At 34.3% G+C, this 23,404-nt stretch overlaps 2 protein-coding genes across 3 annotated transcripts; one reads left to right on the forward strand and one right to left on the reverse strand.

Annotated features, from left to right (window-relative positions):
- Positions 1 to 635: 635 nt before the first annotated feature.
- On the reverse strand, positions 636 to 13,384 carry LOC123704596 (guanine nucleotide-binding protein-like 1). Of its 2 annotated transcripts, none has more exons than XM_045652988.1 (12): positions 13,273 to 13,384; positions 12,212 to 12,318; positions 11,145 to 11,289; positions 9,622 to 9,769; positions 8,907 to 9,047; positions 8,170 to 8,380; positions 6,937 to 7,107; positions 5,688 to 5,890; positions 5,293 to 5,408; positions 3,175 to 3,309; positions 2,067 to 2,164; positions 636 to 1,398 (listed from the first exon to the last, which is right to left on the reverse strand). In XM_045652988.1, the coding sequence occupies exons 2-12, from the start codon at positions 12,303 to 12,305 to the stop codon at positions 1,202 to 1,204; spliced, it is 1,659 nt and encodes a 552-aa protein (XP_045508944.1). In that variant the 5' UTR covers positions 12,306 to 12,318; positions 13,273 to 13,384; the 3' UTR covers positions 636 to 1,201. The 2 variants fall into 2 exon arrangements, with proteins under 2 accessions (XP_045508944.1, XP_045508945.1); XM_045652989.1 differs by lacking the exon at positions 13,273 to 13,384 and adding an exon at positions 13,095 to 13,170.
- Positions 13,385 to 13,667: 283 nt separating this feature from the next.
- LOC123704739 (U6 snRNA-associated Sm-like protein LSm4) lies at positions 13,668 to 16,464 on the forward strand. Its single transcript, XM_045653189.1, has 2 exons — positions 13,668 to 13,982; positions 16,228 to 16,464. The coding sequence occupies exons 1-2, from the start codon at positions 13,782 to 13,784 to the stop codon at positions 16,435 to 16,437; spliced, it is 411 nt and encodes a 136-aa protein (XP_045509145.1). The 5' UTR covers positions 13,668 to 13,781; the 3' UTR covers positions 16,438 to 16,464.
- The last annotated feature ends 6,940 nt before the right edge of the window (positions 16,465 to 23,404 follow it).

Consider the following 23,404-nt stretch of genomic DNA (forward strand, 5'->3'; position numbering starts at 1 on the left):
CTAATAAGAATCAATGACAAAACAATAATTTTATGAGTTTATCTTTTAAAGTATTTCGTGTTCTACATTTTAATGTGATGTACACTTTTTAACTGATTCTATTTAGACAAATTCAGCAAATTGCCAAATAAGTTTTTAAATTTTGATTTATATTAATTTTTAAACTACACAATTTGAAAGTAGCAAAGCTTTAATAATAAAAAATACTTGAAGTTTAGATAAAATCGGTACTGAAAAATTATTTATTTATAATAATAATAAAAATAACATGCATAATACATTAAATAAAACATAGCCAGCTCTTAAACTATAATGAGAATAAGCGTAAATTAAGCCGAATGTCAATCATCTCTTAGACTATAGAGGGATATTAACAGAAGTATTAAGAGGGGGTATAAAGCAAAATTTCCAATCTTCTATTTATATTAGATGACACGTGTAATATTCAAGACCAAATCTAAAAAATCACTACATAGTATAAAACAAAGTCGCTTTCTCTGTCCCTATGTCCCTTTGTATGCTTAAATCTTTAAAACTACGCAACGGATTTTGATACGGTTTTTTTTAATAGATAGAGTGATTCAAGAAGGTTTTAGTATATAATTTAGACTAGCCTTCCTCGATAAATGGGCTATCTAACACCGAAATAATTTTTCAAATCGGACCAGTAGTTCCTGAGATTAGCGCGTTCAAACAAACAAACAAACAAACTCTTCAGCTTTCTACTATTAGTATAGATAACACTTTTATCGTGATAAAACGTTTGGTTTTAATTGGTAATTTTGCTTTATACCCCCTCTTAAGGTCTATTAAAACCCGAAGCTATCGTATCCCGATGGCACGCGACTATATCTCTTACGTAGTATATTATAGAGACTCTAATCGCGTACCTATTTTATTTGATTTTAACGAATTAAGGAATGCACTGTTATAACAAATAAAATGGATTTATTTTCACGTTTTCCGTGTTATAAATAAATATACTGAAATATTTTCCATTACAAAATATTATAACTAATAACATTTTCATCAAAACAACTTATTATTTAAGTGAAACTGCTTTATACGCGTTGAGAATATAATTTCAACATCGCGTCATGGCAATACCGTCACGTCATGGAGTAAGGCGACGATTTTGGTATCTTTGAATCTTGCCCAAAGAAGTCTCACTTCTGACAAATGCTCTTTTATATATATTTATTTATTCATTAGCCAAAGCCGCAAACTTATTAGCCATACTGGCTGTTTCCCCCTCACTATCGCTGTCTCCCTCGCTCTCATCGCCATCGCTATCTCCATCTCCCTCTGACGATGACGTCACGACTATTTCTTGTACGTCTTTAGTGAGAGCTTGCACCCACTTGACGTATTTGATCTCGTCGCAGTTTTCGTATTTTTCTGTGAAAAAAATTAATACAAATTCATCAAAATAGCATCGTAATAAAAATAATTAATCTCGTTTTGAAGTGATTTGTATATAAAACGAAAATCACTAATCAAAAATAAATAAATTGAAAGAACAATGTCGAAAAAACGACACCACAAGTTTTTGCAAAATACTTATAGAAATCATTTTAATTATAAAATGAAACCTTTATTAGTTTGAAAATTTTAGGATCTATGTAATAAACAGTATTTATATGGTGAGAATTGTCGGGAACTGACAGGTAACATTTTCTTAAAATGGTGCGCGTATTTAATTACTTTATTACACAAAATTTCATCAAAATTAATTCAGTAATTTAGACATAAAAACGAAACAAACAAACAGAGCCATTTTCGCATTAACACTGCAAGGTAGTAAATAACACAAATATATTAAATACATCCATTTTTATATTAAACTAGCTGCGCTCCGCGGTTTCTCCCGCAATGCTCCGCTCCTGTTGGTCGTAGCGTGATGATATATAGCCTATAGCCTTCCTCGATAAATGGGCTATCTAACACCGAAATAATTTTTCAAATCGGACCAGTAGTTCTTGAGATTAGCGCGTTCAAACAAACAAACAAACTCTTCAGCTTTATAATATTAGTATAGATTTAAGCAAAAAAATACAGTAACATACCTCTTTCTTCAGTAAATTTAGGCGGTCGCAGCCACAGGCAGATTTTCCCGTCCAACGCCATCCTTAGAATGCTGTTAGCCGCTCGGTATGTGTCCAGCCTAAATTAATATTATTTTGTTAATTAAGTAAACGTGGTTTAAGATTTTTGTATAACATTATTATTTATCAGTTGGAAGGTTGGTTGCCTGGAAGAGATCATTCTTGAGTGATAAGGCCGCCTTCTGTGCTCTTTTTCTTTTAGAATAAGTTTTGTTTGTATTTTATGTATTTTGGCAGCACAATAAAGAGTATAAATAAATAAACATACATACATCCTCACAAACTTTCGAATCTATATTATCTATATCTATATAATATAATATATATATAACAACTAGCTTTCCGCCCGCGGCTTCGCCCGCGTTTTCAGAGAAAACCCCGCATAGTTCCCTTTCCCGTGGGATTTCCGGGATAAAACCTATCCTATCTCTCAAGTTGGATCGAACTGCACATGGTGTGCGAATTTTATTATAATCGGTTAAGTGGTTTAGGAGTCCATTGAGGACAAACATTGTGACACGAGATTTATATATATTAAGATGAAACCCGTTTTTCTTGGTCACGGCATCACGCGTGAACGGGCGGACCGATTTCAATAATTCTTTTTTATTATATTCCTTGAAGTACGAGGATGGTTCTCATGTGGAGAAAACGTAAATATGTACCACGGGCGAAGTCGGGGCGGACCGCTAGTTTATAATAGTAGGAAATAAAATATTTTCCTTATTCGTTGCCAGATATAGATCTAACTTGACTTCCTTTTTTCAGTTTTCCTTGCTATCTCTTCTTTCCTTCCTTGCTTTCAGTCGGTTAGCTTTTTTGGCATATTCTTCAACTTTCCACGTATTTTTTTTATTTATTTATAATTAGAACGGTATTACACCAATTACATTAATTATAGCTCATTACATAAATTATATTACATTATACTATGAAAAAAAAATCCAATTACAATTTATAAATAACAATAATTGATTGTTTATATATACCACTATTTATTCTATCTATCTCTTCCTCTCTTTCTCACTCACTCACACTCTAACTCACTCACTCACACTCACTCACTCACCTAGCGGCCTTAGCGGTGAGATATCCCCGTTTCTTCGCCCAGCCATCACATATATCCCTCGGCGACCACGTGTCGTCGTTCTCTGGGTGATCCATGCGCAGGAGTTTAGGTAGATCTAGACGTTCCGCTAGGAATCTGGGAAATGAATGAATAATAAGAAAAAAAAATGTTGTGTGGTTTTAGTGAAACCACGGTATAAGTGAAACTTTTTTTCACACTATAGACATTTAAGGCCGTGTACGCGGTCCGTGCGCTGTTTGGCTCAAATATGTGATTTTTCAAACCAGATTGTCCATCAACCACTTATCTTACAAACATATGAATTACTAATAATTTTAGGAAATTTTATTGTCTATATAGTTAATTAAGAGTTTTTTTCAATTAATACAATATTTGTGAATACCATCAAGATAACTGAGCCGATGATTACTTGATTTCGCTTTTAGTGTCAATTTCGAAGCTAAAAATATCTGAAATCGCTGACAGATCTAACACACAATTTTTTTTAACTAACTGCAAAAATCCTTATTAAAATAGTTAGTTAAAAGATTTTTTTATTTTGGACTCCTAACTTACGAAATTAAAATCCGAACAATGTGAATTTTTTTAGAAATTATAGTCGACAAAATGATTATTTTCACCAAGATATTTGACTTAGTTTAATATTATTTTTACATATTGCAATAAAAGAACGTCTTACTTATAAGATAAAATTTAAAAAATCAACTAAGGTACCTCTATTATTTTTCTACAATTTTTTTTAAAGTACTATAAAACACTGCGCGCGACCCGATTAAAATCAGTCGGCAGCGAGCCTTTCCAGAGAGAGGACATGTTGCTCGGCGCTCTCCTGTGGACTTATGCTGTTTATAGTAAAAGGATAGCGCAAGCCGCGATCTATCGTAATAGATCGCGGAGATTTTGACTTGCGTTAAATTGAATAAGCCCTCTTAACTAAAAATTATCGTATTTGTACGATAATTATTGTACGGTACCGACCGTCACGCGACATGCGCTACACAGACCAAAAAGTTTGAGACGATGTAATAAAAGTTTCACTTTAAAAAAAAGAGTGTGTGTACTTATGTACACGCGTTAGAAGTTATACTTCTTGGGCGTATGGAAAAAAAATACTAGAATATACAACTTGAACATAGTTATCAATTTTCATACCACCTAGAACTAACTTCATGCTGTTAAATTTATGTGTCGGTGTGCGCGCGCATCGTAAACATTCACTCTCATCATTTTTCTCCATCGCGCCAAAAGAAGTATAACTTCAATAAATTAAATTTATTAGACTGACCGGTTGGCTTAGTTGGTAGTGACCCTGCCTTTCAAGCCAGAGGTCGTGGGTTCGATTCCCACCCAGCAAATATTTGTGTGATGAACATAGATGTTTGCTCTGTGTCTGGGTGTTAATTATCTATAAGTATTTATTTAAAAATGTTTATCAGCCATCTGGTTTCCATAACACAAGCGAAAGCTTAGTATGGGATCAGATCATGCCGTGTGTGAAAATTTGTCCTGAAATATTTACGTTAATTTATTTATATATCAATACATAGTATAAAACAAAATCGTTTTCTCTGCCCCTATGTATGCTTAAATCTTTAAAACTACGCACCGGATTTTGATGCGGTTTTTTTTATAGATAGCGATTTATATGATTCTCGAGTAAGGTTTTAGTGTATCATTTATTTGATTTAGACAAAGCGGCTTAACATGTCATTAAAAAAGTAAGTAGCAGTATTGTATAATGATTCCCTAACTCCGGTCTACATCGAGCAGACGTGGTTGTAAAGTTTCATTTAATAAAGTAAATCTGTTTTTTTTGGGCCTCCGGCTGTGGGACATGTAATTGATGTCTTAACATAAACATAGGATAGATGCTTACAATTTGAAGTTTTAATTTTTACCCGCGGCTTCACCCGCTTTGTCTAAAACCTAATAAAATATATACTAAAACCTTCCTCTTGAATCACTCTATCTATTAAAAAAAACCACATCAAAATCCGTTGCGTAGTTTTAAAGATTTAAGCATACAAAGGGACATAGGGACAGAGAAAGCGACTTTGTTTTATACTATGTAGAGATGCGTATGATAATATTTCTTACCTGATAGTGGTATACGGTTCTCTCAATTGCGCTATGGGATACGAACCCATCAAAATTTGTATAGACCGGGGCACCATAGACGGAAACACTAACCCGGGACAGTCACACAGACGTACCTACAGACAAACACACGAACATTTTATTTTTTAAAGAATAGAAAAAATAGATCACGAGGCGGGATTCGAACCCGCGTCTTTCACCATTCTAATGCTCCTAGATATAAAGCTTATATTATGTTATAGCGAAATAAATCTTTTCCTATTTTTTGATGAAAAATAAGTATTATTTACGAGGAAATAAGGTTCAAACTCACTTTTGTCGACAAAAAAGTAGTCTAAATGTTTAGAAACTGCAAATATAGCACCTAAATACATTGCAATAAGGTTCAAACTCACCTGTGGCGTTAGGAAAATCGTCTGAAAATGTTTAGTATGTCCCGGAGTCCTCGATACAGAGACCACTTTTTTCCCCATTATTGCGTTCATAAGGGAACTTTTCCCCACATTGGGTTGTCCAACACAACCGATGGTTAAGATGCCATTTTTATATTTTTCATGCGTGTAGAATGTCGTATCCGCTTGTTGAAGTATCGTTTCTCCTGTGAATAAAGAAATATATTTTAAGTGCGTTTATTTTTGTTGGAATGAAAACTTCTTTTGCCTTTATGGTCTATATTATGATCTTCAAGTCGATGAAACGAAAAAGCGACAAAAAAGAGACACATAAATTCATAAGATTCTACGTGAGAGGGAAAGAGATAGGACATACAGTGTTTCTTGTGTTTCGTGGTAAATTTTACATTCGTCTCATTATTTCTTCGAGAAAACTGGATTTAGAGTATGTAATAATTTTTAGCGCACAATCTATATATTTCACTTTATCGTGAAAGCGTTATAAACAGGCAGACAAACGTTCCCACTAATGATGTTCTTAAGCCCCATCCACACGCTTGACAAACAATGGCAAACAGCCAACAGCAAACAGCAAACACGGACGTGTGGATGGATGTTTGTCGTTGTTTGTCTGTTTGTTGGGCAGTGTTCGGCATCGGTGTCGGTTTTCTTGCCAGATCAAAGGATGCATGTTTGCCGATTCGGAATGTAATGCTACATCCACACGCTGGCTGTTTGTCACAAACACCGCAAATAGCAAACGAAGTCCCAAACACCAACCACAATCACCCAACACAAACAGCCATCCACATGTTTGGCGAACGTTCATAACATTCCGAATCGGCAAACATGCATCCTTTGATCTGACAAGAAAACCGACACCGATGCCGAACACTGCCCAACACAAACACAAACAGGCAAACAATGACAAACACCCATCCACACGTCCGTGTTTGCTGTTTGCTGTTGGCTGTTTGCCATTGTTTGTCAAGCGTGTGGATGGCTGTTTGTGGTTTGTGTTTGGGACTTCGTTTGCTGTTTGCGATGTTTGTGACAAACAGCCAGCGTGTGGATGTTGCATTATAGGTCATTTGAATAAAAAATAATGAATTTACACTCCTTGTGATATCCGCCTAATTTATGCTTGTTTTGAACGCGATTTAAGCATGAGAAAATAATTGTGGACACTTTGCGACCAAACAGCGCCATTTTAAGAATTGTGACGTCACACGTGTGATTTTCCATCTCTTACCAACTTCCGTCTCCTCATCATCAAACTCCACTCCACTCTCTTCTCCTATCTTCTTCTCCCAAGAAGTGAGATCTACTTCTCCCTTCACTATATCCTTGCAGGCTTCTAGAAGTTTCGACGCACCTTCTGCGCACATACGCTGTCTGCCCTTGCGACGACGTACTTGAAGACCTGTGAATAAAGAATAAATTTATTTATATAATACTAATTTTCCACCCAAAAAAAAGAGACTTCTTTGGCAAGATTAAAAGATACCAAAAATCATCGCCTTACTCCATGACGTGACGGTATCGCCATGACGCGACCTAGAAATTTTACTATCGATGCGCCTAAAGACGTTTCACTTCAAAAAAAATATGTATTTAATAGCTTTTCGCCCGCGGCTTCGCCCGCTTTGTCTAAAACTTAACAAATTATATACTAAAACCTTCCTCTTGAATCACTCTATCTATAAAAAAATGTGTGCGTGTACTAGTGTACACACGTAAGAAGTGAAACTTTTTTATGACCTTATTTTTCAAAAAATAATTTACTATGTGCAACTTTACAGAAATCACGCGTGGTAGTACTTTTTACGAGGTAGGTAAAAAGATGGCGCGTAACGGAAAAATGTCACGCGTAAAGAAAAAATGTTACACTAATTTTTTTTCCAACCCCGATAGAAAAGTTTCACTTCAAAAAACCTCTTCAAAATCTTATAGGTAGTTTCAAAGATTTAAGCATACATAGGGACGAACAGACAGCGGCAGAAACTTTCTTTTACTTACTGACTGAATATTAAAGATACTAAAGTGTTTGTTTATTTGTATTTCTTTCACGTCGTAACAGAGCGATTTTATCACATGATTTTGATGTCTGGAGATAGTTAGAAGACTATAGAGTGTCATACAATACTTTCTACCACGGTAAAACATCTTATTCTCAAGGGAATTTCCTTAAAAAAACCCTAAACATACCAGAACTAAACTTGTATTGGAAAACTAAACAAAACAAAAAAAAGACGTGTGTCACTCGGGGACTGGGGCGGTTGCGCTATTGCATGCTATGCCTTCAAGCCACACCTCCGCCCGTCCCCGTGGGGAGCGTGAGGTTTTTTCGTTACGGAATTTCTCGATTCGGTCCCCGCGCTCAAGGCCCGCGATACAAGCTATGCAATAGCTTAAAAGAATCAAATACATATAAAAGAAATCTAATCATTAGATAACATTTAATATAAAAATTCTCCGCACTTACCAGCTTTATCACAATTTGCCCCTTGCAAATTATACCCGGGGCACGACGTAAAGTAAACCACTTTTAAACCGGGGCAAGTTTTCGTCAAATAATCTTTCCACGCAGCAACGACGGGTGCGGGCACTAGGTCTATTTTATTTAGCACTAGAATCATATCTTTATTCTGTTCTTTCACTACGTATTCGTACAGGGAGGGGGGGAACATCATACCCTGAAATGGAGGATTTAAAAATTTTTAAACTGTAAAAAAACATGGAGAATAATAATTAAAAGTATGAATTAGATATTTAGTTTTAAAGCATTTAAATTGCTTTATAAATAAGCATCAACCACCTCCTTGGTACAGTGGTTGACGCGTGAGCGTAGCACCGAGGGGTCCTGGGTTCGATTCCCGGTGGAGACGAGGAAAAGGGAATGTCTCGGTCTGGCAGGACACAGAAGGCTGATCACCAACTTGTCCCTAAAGAAAATCGATCAGTGAAACGGATGTATAATGTATCTGCCCCTTACCCCACTAGGGGACATGGGACTTCACTTTATAAATAAGCATTGCTTGAAGAATAGAAAATTTCGATCTAGAGGCGGGATTCGAACCCGCGTCTTTTGCCTCACGGTTTTGTAAAAAAAAAAACTGATTTTGAACTGATTTTTCATTGGAAAAAATTTGAAATAATTTTGGTAATGATTATTATTACATTTTCGAATAAAAAACGGTTTTAAAACCGTCACAAACTCACCGCAAACCTGACATCCACGATCAACAATAGTATATCACACATTTCCAATACTCTCCATAACTGTCTCCATGTTTCTAAATTGAGTTCAAAATAAGACATTTCTTTCCAACGGGGCGATGATTGCAGAGTGTTTATGTATTCCTGTAGACAAACATACAAACACATTAAATATATTGGTAAATAATTACTATGTTATAATAGCCTGTTAATATATTTCTGGTAGTGAAATTAGCGGGTGCCTGGTAGAAATAGCTTTTATTTATAAGACATTCTGTATTTATTTAAAGTAATATTTACTCAGTCTTAATTTTTTTTTCTTTTGTGAATAATAAAGAATATATACAAAAAAATATTATTGTTAGAAATTACACGCGAGGCCGGGTTAAATATTAGTTTGAATGTAATAAGAATGTACTGCGATTCTTCACAACTGCCTAATTGATATAGACAATTGATAACAAATCGCAGCAAGTCAACGACTATAAGCAAAGTGAGGGTAGTTGGGTCGAACGTCCTATAAACAACGTCCGAGCCCCTAGGCACGATTCGAACGAATGCGCCACGAGTCATAGGAAAGCGGCATTTTATAGTATTCGACAGCTAAGCAATGCATGTTCGGACAGGAAATAGTGACAACTATTCATCCACAAAAATTTTAAATCAAAAGTTACGTCTAACATTTTAATATACATATATATTTTTTATAGTTACATACCCTAAAATACTTCTGCTCTTGCGCATCCAACTGCGCTGGCGTCATATTGAAGTCCCATGGGGGTCTTTTTGGAAATGTCAGCTCAGATGGAAAGAAATCTATCGGATCTATCTCCATTTCTTTCTCGCTCACGTGGTTTAGGGCTTTGCTGAAAGAGATAGATAGAGGTTTCAAGTATAAAATAACTATTAGATTGATGTAAATTCGAACTAAATATAAAAAAAAAACCGGCCAAGTGCGAGTCGGGCTCGCGCACAAAGGGTTCCGTAGCAGCAAATATAATAAACTTATTATGTCAATTTATACACCTGGTAAAATTACAGTTAAATCAACCTATCTCAAAAACTATAAGAGATACTTTGATCAAACCAAAAATCGTTGAAAGAGTTAATTAGCATGCATCACCTCTATTTTTTTTAGAATTTTATACCCCGTGGTTATAAAAATAGAGGGGGGGGGACATACTTTTTACGACTTTGAGAGCTGATATCTCAAAAACCGTTCACTTTAAGAAAAATGTTTTTTGGAAAACTTTATATCATTTTAAAAGACCTTTCCATTGATACCCCACACGGGTATGTACATCGAAAAAAAAAATTTCATCCCTCAGTTACATGTATGGGGGGCCCCACCCCCAATTCTTTTTTTTACTATTTAGTGTCATATTTTTGTAGCGGTTCATACAACACATATTCCCATCAAATTTCATCACTGTAGTACTTATAGTTTCCGAGTAAATCGGCTGTGACAGACGGACAGACGGACAGACGGACAGACGGACATGACGAAACTATAAGGGTTCCGTTTTTGCCATTTTGGCTACGGAACCCTAAAAATACTTTTTTATTTAAAACATTGTAACTAGATGTGAAAATTCTGGTACTTCTTCAAGCAAAATGAAACACATGCGTTTTTCTACCTGAATTTAGTTTAAAATGGACGTCAAATATGACATTAAACTTCTTTATTTATTTTATTTACTTATTATAGTACTTCATTGTACAAACATGAATGGACAAAGCAGAAAAAAAGAAAAATCACAAAAAGGCATCATTTGTACAAAAGGCAGCCTTATTGCTGAACAGCAATCTCTACCAGGCAACCTGGTAGGAAAGGAAATAATATATGAAGGTCGTGGGATAGCGCAAAATAAATGATTATAATTACATACTTATGTTTAAGATTCTGTGAAAGTTTATGTACCTTTCATTCAGCTACATCTGAAATTAATTGAATATTGCAGTTTTTTTTAATTCCTACTTACGACCAAGATCCTACTAATATTATAAATGCGAAAGTTTGAGGATTGATGCATGTGTGTCTATGTTTGTTACTCTTTCACGCAAATTATACTGAACTGATTACAATGAAATTTATCACACATATAGAGGGTAACTTGGATTAACACATAGAATAGGTTTTATCCTGGAAATTCCTTGGAAACGATAACTATGCGGGTTCTTCTTTGAAAACGCGGGTGAAGCCGCGGGCGGAAAGCTAGTTAAATATAGTAATTAACTCACAGAGCCTCTTCCTTCTTCAGCCTCAGCTCTTCATCACTCTCTCTGTAGAATTTCAGTGCATATCTGTTCGCGTCTCCACGGCCCCTTGACCTATTCGGCTGGTAGTTCATTGATAGAACGTCGTAGTTGCTTGTGTTTGATGATGCTGTAATAAAGAATGATATATCATACTAATATTATATTATAAACTAGCTTTCCGCCCGCGGCTTCGTCCGCTTTGTATAAAACCTAATAAATTATATACTAAAACCTTCCTCTTGAATCACTCTATCTATTAATATCTCAGGCACAATAGAAAATCTATTGTGTCGTGGACCGATCGGGCCGCTCGGGGCTCAATGGGTTAAATAAAACCGCATCGAAATCCGTTGCGTAGTTTTAAAGATTTAAGCATACAAAGGGACATAGGGACAGAGAAAGCGACTTTGTTTTATACTATGTGATGTAAAAGACATTGGATGTTTGTTACTCTTTCACGCAAATACCACTGAACCGAGTACAATGAAATTTGGTATGTGGGTAGCTGAAGACCCAGAATAAGGCATAGGCTATCCCGGAAATTCCGAAATCCCACAGGAACATAAATCTTTAAAACTATGCAACGGATGTCGATTATCAGTACACTTAGGGCTGATTTTTCAATCCTTGGTTAAAACTTATTCTTCGAATAACATATTAAAGTACCATTTCAAAAATGTATTGTTATTATCCGTATTTGACAGTTTACAGGTGACATTTTAATATGTTCGTGTAATACTTTATTGGACGGATAAATTTTAACCAAGGATTGAAAAATCGGCTCTTAAAGAAGTTTCACTACAAAGTTTGAAAAAATAACCAAATATTTAAGAGAGTGGCTTACGCACATGGACTGAGTGTATTTTAATTGGTTTAAGTTACCTGAATTTTTTTGCCTATTTGATCATAAACTTAGAAATTATAATAGAAGAACTTGGGCAGCCTGGAAGGGATCGCTGATAAGCGATAAGGTTGCCTTATGTAAAATTTGTAATGGTACATAAAACTGTTAAAGAAAAAAATAAATAAAAATAATATAAAGTACTCACATGACAACAACAATGTTTTATTCTGTTTCTTTGATTGCAACTGCTGCTTTTTAGCCTTCCCGCTAAAGGGAGTCTTCCTTCTTGCTTGCGGCATGGTGTCTTACTCTCTTAAACAATATTTTTGTTAAATTATTCAAATTTTAGATCTTAATGTAAATGTTTTAATTCATATTTATTGTAAACTAGCTTTCCACCCGCGGCATCGCCCGCGCAGTCAAAGAAAAACCCGCATAGTTCCCGTTCCCGTGAGATTTCCGGGATAAAACCTATCCTATGTCCTTTCTCGGGTATCAAAATATCTCTATACCAAATTTCATGCAAATTGGTTCAGTAGTTAAGGCGTGATTGAGTAAGACAGACAGACAGACAGAGTTACTTTCGCATTTATAATATTAGTATGGATTAACATATTTTTGCTGCAACATATTGCAAAAATATATTAAAATTGAATTGAAAGTATTTTTTCTGAAATCCAATTTTCTAATTTACAAATTATTTTAAACTTACAAGAACAAGAACAAAATACGATATTAAAAATCTATGTAAATAAGAATAATTTCAAATAGCATTTGTTTATATTTAACATAAAAAAATATGCATTAATTAAACATAAATTGAAATAAATAGCAGCTAATTATGTACAATGACCCATGTTGGTTATAAATTCATATAAAAAAAAAACTGTACTGTATGAAGAATTTTATGAATCATACATAGTTTATTCCCACTTACGTTAACCTAACTAAATTAAACACGCGGGTTTTCTTACAAACACAGAAACTAATTTCTATTGAAACTATACAGTACCTAGTACAATTTAGAAAATCGCCGGTAAGTAAAGAAAACATATATATGTGTTAAAGACCATGCGGTCCATAACCACCTCTCTCCTCAGGTAAGATACGGCCTACGGGAGGTTCAACGACCCTACACTGCAGTCTAGACGGTAAAGAAGACCTAAGAACCTAGTTCGTCCGGCAACCGCAGGCCCATGCGTTTTAACCAAAAAGTATGTTATCTTTGTTAAAAAGTAACTATACAAGGAAAATTAATTTTCTCACCTGTACGTATACCTGACGGAAGTTTATGTGCACTTGAGTAAAAGTCAATTCAATTTTTTTTCAATTCTAGATTTTTTTGATAAATAAAACTTACCAGCGTTTTTCTTCTCGAAAAAAACTGAGTATCAATCAATGTCAATGTCAATATTGTAAACAAATTATTCGTCTGTAAATAACTTCATGACAATATTTAAGTAATATGGAAAATATTTGTTACAAGTAGGTGGTTTGAAAAGATTGCTAAGTGAACTATCCTTTTAATTATTTTTTACAACTTAGTCCATACAAACATTGATTTTTATTTATTCGAAACAAGGTACCTACATATTTTTCGATCAAAAGCCTTGTCACTTCTAATTAATAATCTGTGGTGACATGACACTTGACAGTTGACACCTGAGGTTGACACATAACAAAACAAATTTCATCATAACCTCGAATACGAATATTGACAAATATTTAAATAAATAAGGACCGCTTTTACTCAAAATTAATTTAAATCGACAAATATGTTACCCCTATCGTTGCTACGTACTGCGCAGAACCATCCAATGCTGGTGGAATTAAAGAATGGCGAAACTTACAACGGACATTTAGTGAGTTGTGATAATTGGATGAACATCAATTTAAGAGAAGTTATTTGCACATCAAGGGATGGTGACAAGTTCTGGAGGATGCCAGAATGCTATATTCGCGGCAGCACAATCAAGGTAATGTTTAGAATCTTATATTTATCGAAGTATTGTTTACTTCCCGCCCGATTATAATCTTCCGGTATATGCTACAATATTCCATAGTTCGAGAGCTTATTTGTTTCTTACAAACTTTAAGAAATGCGTAGCAAATTATTTGTAACCTTTTTACTGTTTCAATGATCAATTTTATGAGAATATATGAATATAATATGTTATCTTTGGAAACATTTTATCTCAATAAAACTGTTTTTTTGAACGCGCTAATCTCGGGAACTGCTGGTCCGATTTTAAAAATTCTTTCGGTGTTAGATAGCTCATTTATCGAGGAAGGCTATAGGCTATATATCATCACGCTACGACCAACAGGTGTGGAGCCACGGGGGTGAAACCGCGCGGAACAGCTAGTGGCGAATAAATGGATAAATATTGCTTGTAGTTAGCCAGAAATTCATTCAATGCGGAAAATATTAAAAATCGCTTTCGAAACATTGGAGCAAGATCCCAGCGCCGTCAGACCTCTCCTTTTTTCTGACGGAAGAAATTTAGAGAATTGGGTAGTGTTAGAATGTGCTACCATTGTACACCCGCTAACTTGGTCAATGGGCCAATTTCCAGACATCAGGTGATGAAGGTTCATAAAAACGGTACTTCACGTATTTTCTTGTGGCTAATTTTCACATATGTTATACAATATGCAGTTAAAAATAAGATGTTAGTACTCCCAGACACTTCCCGTCGGCCATATTGCTTAATGCCGGGTCTAGACTGGTGAAACGTAACATGCAATGTAACATTCTGCCTTTCATTGCATGTTCGCTGCTGGTGTGGACGCATAGCGCGCTCATAACGCGTATTCACTACGAACATCCCGCGTTCGTCTGTTTCCGCCATTCTGCCGCGAACACGGCCCTTCGATACACGTTTTTTTCGTGCGCGTCAAACTGGTAGATCACACGAAGCATGGAGTCCGAAGACCACGTTCTTGCTATGACGATTATCAGTACTTCATTATTAATAATACCAAACATAAATTAACCAACCAAAATATACCAAACAAAAATTCCACGCAGTCTCGTCCTGCATGTTCGTTGCGTTCTCAAACGACCGTCCACATTGGCTGCTCTGCGCACACCATGCGCCCCTTTGTGTTCGTCGAAAAACCGTCAAATTTCGGATCGCTCCGCGCGCGGCTTGTAATGCTCGTAGCATGCGCGTGTAATGCACAATTCGCGCGCGCAAGACGTCCAAACTATGAGAAATTGTTACAAAGTGTGTTACCTTTCATGATACATTGCAGCAATGTGGACGGTGAATTCTTTCATTGCATGTTACATTGCATGTTACGTTTCACCAGTCTGGACCCGGCATAACAGATGCTTTAAAGCTCTCAAAATAATTATAAAATCATCGAAATAAGTGAAATTCCATCAACATGAGTCCCCGTAAAAGATAAGTAATAACTTTATTACCACCTGATATTGATAACTGATAGATATTGGCCCATTGTAGTACATACTAACACTACCCAATTGTTCACATTTCATCCGTCAGAAAATAGTTGCCTATCTTTATCTCGAATTTATAATCAAACTAGCTTTCCGCCCGCGGCTTCGCCCTCGTTTTCAGAGAAAACCCCGCATAGTTCCCTTTCCCGTGGGATTTCCGGGATAAAACCTATCCTATCTCTCAAGTTGGATCGAACTGCACATGGTGTGCGAATTTTATCATAATCGGTTTAGTGGTTTAGGAGTCCATTGAGGACAAACATTGTGACACGAGATTTATATATATTAAGATAAGATATTCCAAATATCATAATCTCGAAAATGTTTAGACATTTTTTCGTCATGTTTTTTTTTTAATTCCAAAGTTTTGTTTGTCATATAATCCCAACTCCAAATTTCATTTGTCTATATCTTAATTTGTATGACGTTTTACAATCCAGATGAATGAGTTCAAGGCACACGAAATCGATATGAAAGCCATATTCTTAAAACACAATTTTTTTTAAATACAGTTAATTGATATCCAGATTAACAATATCCAGATTTTTTAAATTCAACTAAATAATATCCAGAAAAAATTAAATCCTTCCAGGCTATCGCAGTACAACAACCCACTAACCCACTGAGTTGAATTTGTCACTTTTTATACATATTAAAGATCGGTGACAATGCCACAATTTCGTCATTTTATCTTATGAAATCGTCTTTTTTATCAATATTTATTTATTTAATATTTTTCTGTTCTATCCTTTCAGTACCTACGTATACCAGATGAAGTCATCGACATGGTGAAAGAAGAAACCCAGGTCAAGGCTAGAAGTCGTAACGAAGTCTCCAAAGGCCGTGGTGGTCAAAATCTTCGAACAGGGCGAGGGGGCAGTCGTGGGGCATTCGGGAATAGGGGCAGACCTGCCCCACTGCGCGGCGGGGGCACGGGACGACCGCAGAATAAGAATAAGAAGTAGAATAGTTTAATAAAGTTTTTGTAAGGATATGTGTTTTTTTTTATTTTAAAGGTGCTTTTCCATAATAATGTGCGCGATTATAGCGAGGAATGTGTTTGTAAATAATCAATAGTATCGCTTCAAACGCTAAAAGCTTCAGACTTCAAACTAAATGAAGTGATATGATTGGTTATCTAGAAACACATTCCTCACTTCACATCCTCGCAGATTATTGGTGGAAAAGAACTGTAAATATCAAATGGACTAATATAATATTTTCAACCCAAGAAGCTTATATCCTCTAATTTTCAACCTCAAGTGACAGTCATTCGCTTGTGTTGCCAGTTTTTTTTTTATAATATTTGGTTTACCAAATACTTTTTAAAAATGTCTAGTAAAGCTAACTAAATGAAAACTAAAAATTAATTGGTAGCCGTTTTTTTGTTGAAATGCCTACATTCTGGTGTAAAAAGTATGTATTACATAATTAGATAGTAAATTACAAATAAATAAGTTTTTTTCATACTAGATGATGCGAAAATTTCGCGAAAAAGCAAAGTACTTACACTTTTCCTATAAAAATGTTAACCATGTTTTCTAAGGTTTCGTAGTTATCTGTTTTTATTAATAGGTATTGATAGTTATCTGTTTTTATTTTTAATACCTAATTATAATTTTAATCTGTTCTATTGTTTAAATCTTCTTAAAAATCTTAGAGCATTAAAATGCTCTAAGTTAAAAATAATAGGTAATTATTTATTATCTATGCTTTTTTTTATTAAAATTATAGTCTGTTCTAGAAACAAAAAGAAACAAAATTCAAAATTCGGTAATTCAATTTTAAATGTGTAATTACCTACTGTTTTCTCTTATTTTTACTGAAGTTATATTAATTACTGATTGATTTGTAAAAGTTGGTTTAAAAAATAAATCAAAATGGATAATGTGCAACTAGCAACTTCACTACAATACATTGATGTTAACAATAATGAGTTTTACGATAAATTGCAAGAGGAAATTGACTCTGATTTAGCACGGCTGAAAAAGAATGTCACGGTCATAACTAATTTACGACGTAAGTTTATTCATGTTAATAATTCCGAGATGTTAATTTAATTTTATGCTGTTATTTTAGCGTAGTAGTAGTTCCTACCTTCCAACAATTTTTTTTTTAATATTTTATAACTAGGTATGCTAACGCGGATTCGCTTGCGTTCTAGAAAGTTCAACAAACTATACTAAAACCTTCTTCTTGAATCACTATCACTATTATAAAGCGCTTTATAATCCGTTGCACCGTTGCGTAGTTTTAAAGATTTGACAATACAATATATTATGTACCAAGATAAGTACATTGGAACCATAGTATAAACTATAAAGTTCTCTTTACACCTACTATTAGTAGGAAGTAGGAACGGACAGACTGCGACACTCGACAGCGACTTTGTTTTATACTATGAAGTGATGATGCAATAATGTTATACGCATAGGTAATAACAATTTCGATTAATTTTCAGTAACTGCTGCGGAAATGGAAGTGGAAACTGCTGCTTTATATCATGCAGAGCTTTGGTACAACATAGAGGAATTAAAATTGTACTCAAAACAAAATTAATAAATGATAAAATAAATAATAATCATACAATACTTCTGTTGTTTTTGTGTATTTGCCATATTTTAAATCAGTATTAGTGTAGAATCATTACTCCCGTTTATAAAACAATTAGGTATTCATCAAATCTTCTATCTACACTAATCAGATAGTAAATTATTATTATATTATAAAGCTGAAGAGTTTGTGTGTTTGTTTGAACGCGCTAATCTTAAGAACTACTGGTCCGATTTGAAAAATGCTTTCGGTGTTAGCTCATTTATCGAGTAAGGCTATAGGCTAGGTAATAGATACCTATATTATATCATCATGCTAAGACAGAAGTGGAGCAATGTAATACCGCGGGACACAGCTTGTTAATTTATTATAGCTACTCAGGTAGTTATGTAAATAAAACAAATTAATAAATTAAAATCGTTTATTTCTTTCCAAATGTACATTACTTTTTAGGGTTCCGAACCTCAAAAGGAAAAAAAACGGATTACGCTGAACCCTTATAGGAGCACTTTGTTGTCCGTCTGTCAAGACCCTTTTTCTCTGGAAAGCGTGGAGGCTTCGTGGAGGTATCAAGCTGAAATTCATATTATACCTACTTAAATCTACGGCCCCTTAACACTGTGAAAAAATCAAACTTATAAGCCAACTGCAACGTAATCAAAAGATAGATAGATAGAAAGAAGATAATATAGCCGTTTATGCTAATTATTATTATCTAGTTATTGCCGTAATTTTGACATTCGTAAGAGAATAAATGCCTAAAGTCTAAAGTTATTACCTAATTATCTGTTACGGGGAATCATGTTGATGGAATTTCATTTATCTCGATGGCTTTTTAATCATTTTGAGAATTTTAAGGCGTCTGTTAAGCAAAATGGCCCACAAGAAGACACTACCGTCTGGAAAACTGACATCATATTAAAATTAAAAACCCGCATATTTCCCGTACCCGTGGGATTTTCGGGATTAAATTATCCTATGTGTTAATCCAACTTACTCTCTATATGAGTGCTAAATTTCATTGTAGGTAATCGATTCAGTATCTAGTATTTGCGTGAAACACACATACCTACATCCTCACAAACTTTCGCATTTATAATATTAGTAGGAAGTGGGACTTCATAAACTATTTACTATTTCATTTTATAATCTTTCATCTGTAATTGCGAAATAAAATATATCTGCGTAATAATCTCCATCATAAATAATGTTCCATCGTAGAAGTGAGATCCTTTCAGTGTAATGTGTGTCTCACTGCAGTGTGTCTAAATTAGTACCTAAATAGTCTTGCGCTTTATTCAACGCATTTCATTTTATCATTACGGTGCATTTCGATCAAATAGAGCTAGAGCAAGAGCATTCTTTCGTGGTCCTTTAGTGTAAACGAAAACTCGTTTTCAGTGTTGTTCAGTAAACATTTAAAAAAAAATTTAATTGTTATTTTATTTACTCATTAGGTAGAGTACTATCGATACCAGTTTAAAGTTTTTTGATATCTTTAATAAATACGGAATAATTGCCTGAGCACATTTAAAAATAACACCCTGTATATTATGTATTTGATGATAATATATTGTGTTAATTAATAATATGTCCTTTACTAAGCATTTAATATAATAAGTTGAATACTACACAATATACATGTACCTATATTAAAGCCTATAATTATATATGTATATTACTTATGTATTAATTTAATAAAATAACGGAATTTCAATATTCATACATAGATAATTATTATAATATATAGGAATATCGGGTAAAATAAAACAAACATATCAAAGATTTAATATTGGACTAATATTTAGTAAAATACCATATTATAATAAAATTCATATAAAAATTCAAGTATTTCAGTTTTAAACAATACCTACTAAGACTTGCCGGGGCATAGATAAAAAAAAAGGTTTTTAAACAGCCAAATTGTGATTTTTCAAAAAATACTGGCAACATTCACTTTTAACGTCAATTTTTAAAGACAAAGCAGCATTGATTTTCTAATTGTATTTTCGTATATTTTTTCGTCATGAGAAATACACAGACCGTCAAAAAAATTGCCAGAAACAAATGCTGCCAGTATCAATAATGCAAGAGTACCCGCAATCGTTTTCCCCAACAAGTCAATTAATTCTAAGATAATACTATTCAAACAACAAAAAATAATCACTCTTAAATAAAATAATAAAAAAAAGAACTCAAGACTAAAACTACATAATGGTTTACATACATAATCAATTATAAATATATAAAAACAGTATTGCATAATTTGATAGAAATTTAAATTATCTGTAAAGCTCTGAAACTTTCAAACTACATATTTTTAATCTATTATATTGATAAAAACGTACTTGTCGTAGACGCAAATAGCGTGCTATTGAATACGAGTTCTCAAATGGCATTTCACGCAATAATAATTTATTAAAATCTTCTCATCTCTAATATTTCAATGTTTAACGCAAAACCTATAGCAATCTCCATACTATTCCTATAATCTCGCTCGAAAAAGATCGCACTATATCTACTCGTATCTTTAACTATTTACTGCAATTAAACATGTTAAATAGTACAAAGAGGTTAAATTTTAATAATTTATTTAGCGTCTCACGACTGCGCGTCACCTGTACCCCTAGTGTGAGTTTTATCGAGTACGAAATGTTACTATCACGTCTGCGTCACAGCCGAATTAGTATGGGAAATCGAACAGCGTCCCTAGCGGACGTATGGGGAAGCTTTGATTCCCCATACAAATGTCTCGGTGACGCAGACGCGATAGTAACGTTTCTTACTCGATGAAAACTCACACTAGCCACACTGAAAACTCGTCACCAACTGTACGCGACGCGTCACCGAAAAGGGATTCGTTTTACATATTCAAATACTTAATTTACGGCCAATGTGCAATATGCAAAGCTTACACTATTTATATTTATGATAATTATAATAAAAATACTAAAAAAACTCAAACGATACTAGGTACCTACTCTAAATAAATCGATAATACAAAAAAATCGTAATACAAAAAAAACTGTAAAAAATAAATAAATAGGAATTCAAAAATATATCAAAACAAGCGGGAATCTATCTAGAAGCACACCACAGAGTCTCCGGGGAAAGTAAAAAGGAATATTTGGGAATGGCAACACGCCCCGCTTGTCTTTGTCTTTGGGACATTGTCTTTGGTCGTTCAGTGGAGAGAAGTGGCGCGAAAATGTACTTATAAAAAAATAAAAATGACAACACAGAGGCTGACCGGTCACCGGTGTGAGGCACAGCAAGGCTATGCTTGATTTTAATGTAGCACTGAGTCTATATAGAGAAAATTAGTGCATTTATAAAGCACTATTTTTAATTAGAATGTTTATATGGGTAATTATAAATAGGTTCAGAGACCTAGTCCCACACTACAGTCGAGTCTGCACAACTACAGTATAAAACGCAATAAAAGTTTCAAATTCATTTTAATATCTCCACAATTGTCTAAAATAATTAATCGCACGAAACAAACGGGGAGCAAAATGTAAAAGCACTATTTAATAACAACAAAATTTCATTAATACTGATCGTTTCGATAAAACATACATTTTAAAGTGGGAAAATTTTATTCGACAAAATTGGACAAAACGACCTCAACCGATACATCGAGAGTATAGAAAAAAAAATACAATTAAAAATTTTACATTATAAACATTGATAATACCTTCAAATTATTTAGCTAGAGTTCGAATCCGGCGCCAAACGAAACGTCAACTCTGACGGCTCCAGTGTTGCCGTGCTTCAAACTCTTCACCAAAGAGTCGACACTCCAGTTGGCGCCAAAAGCGAAATTAACAAAATTGATTGTAGTTTACAACAAGTTAATGAAATAACCGTCTATAAAAATATATAATTCTAATTTCAAATAATAGTTAAAACCGACCCGCTCCATTTACGGCTAATCAAGCAACCTAATTATTTAAATAAATTCACATCTGAATTGCTATACGAAAAAAATATTGTCTATGGTACGTATATTTTCAATTACACACGTTTTGGAGTCGGTTCATTTAAAATTTACTAAAAAAATATTTTCCTATGCACCTTCCCGGCCTGTCGAAATTCCCAAACTATGTGTCAATTAGAAAAATACTTAAACGACAGTGCAAGAAATATTTATACAAACATAATATATTGTCTAGCAACATTATAAGGTATAAGGTACTATGTTTTATTATACTTCAACTAGGTTAGGTAATGAATTGCGCTACTTTCACTATTTTATTTATAATAATGTAATAATTTCACTAAAATTTCTATTCACTTGAAATTCACAAGCCTGTTCGCTTAGGCGAATAATGCTAAGTAAAAATTTTCTAATTTCGGTCCGCCTCCGATAAGTCGATATAAAAACATTTTTTTGCGGATTTTTTCCTTTTTTTACTAAGAAACAACGTACGATACTATGTACATGCAAGTGAATGTGCAAAAAAACACACAGGACGAGACGAGGGGACAAAAATCGTATAACAATAATTTCGTTAATTCAAACATTAGCTACTAAGTTATCAAAAAAGTACAAATTCCATTTCAAAAAATGTATAAGAAAAGATTCGCTATGCCCCCCGCGCCGTGTACCTCACGTGATATGCGAATGCGACAAAATTACTATCTAAAAAATGGAAAATATAGCATTCAAACAGCTACTATCATTAGAAAAACAGACAACTTACAACAAGAACAAATAGCCCGAAGCGGCCGTAAACAAGGAACCGAGCAAAACGTCCTACAAACTACAACCGAAAGCGCCCCGCGGATAAACTGCTCAAAACAACTAAACTAAAACTTAAACAAAAAACGCGTACATCGAGTAGAAATTAAACGACAATCGAAACCGAAACCTCGGGGCGATGCGATTCTCAAACAAACGAGCTAAACTTCGCTATAATTAAAATAATAATAATACAATCAAAATTGAAAGCCAAGAACTTCCTCCCATCTACTAGTGCAGTCAAATCGTTCAAAGTCTCGCGTCAACTAGTGACGTCACGTGCCAAGAAACCACTCGCCACAGACTACATATCCCATCCAAACACCTCGGTTTATAATCTACTGCCAATCATTTAGGCAAGGCCGTGCGGTGGGAAACCCATCCATCGGCCATTTTATTTATAACGTAGAAACGTCTAAACGCGAGCGTCAGCTACAACGTTGCGCGCAAAGTAAAAAAATCACGTCCGAATTCACATTAATCGTTTTTTTTTTATAAAAATATAAAAATACAAAATGGGACAGTGCGACCACACCACTCTCTGACATACACGCGACCTGCCGTACCAACTACGAGGTTAGGGGGCACTTCAAACGATTTTAAAGTATTGAGCAATTTTACCAAAAAATAATATT

This window comes from Colias croceus, chromosome 30, assembly GCF_905220415.1.
Source record: "Colias croceus chromosome 30, ilColCroc2.1".
Classification (NCBI taxonomy): domain Eukaryota; kingdom Metazoa; phylum Arthropoda; class Insecta; order Lepidoptera; family Pieridae; genus Colias; species Colias croceus.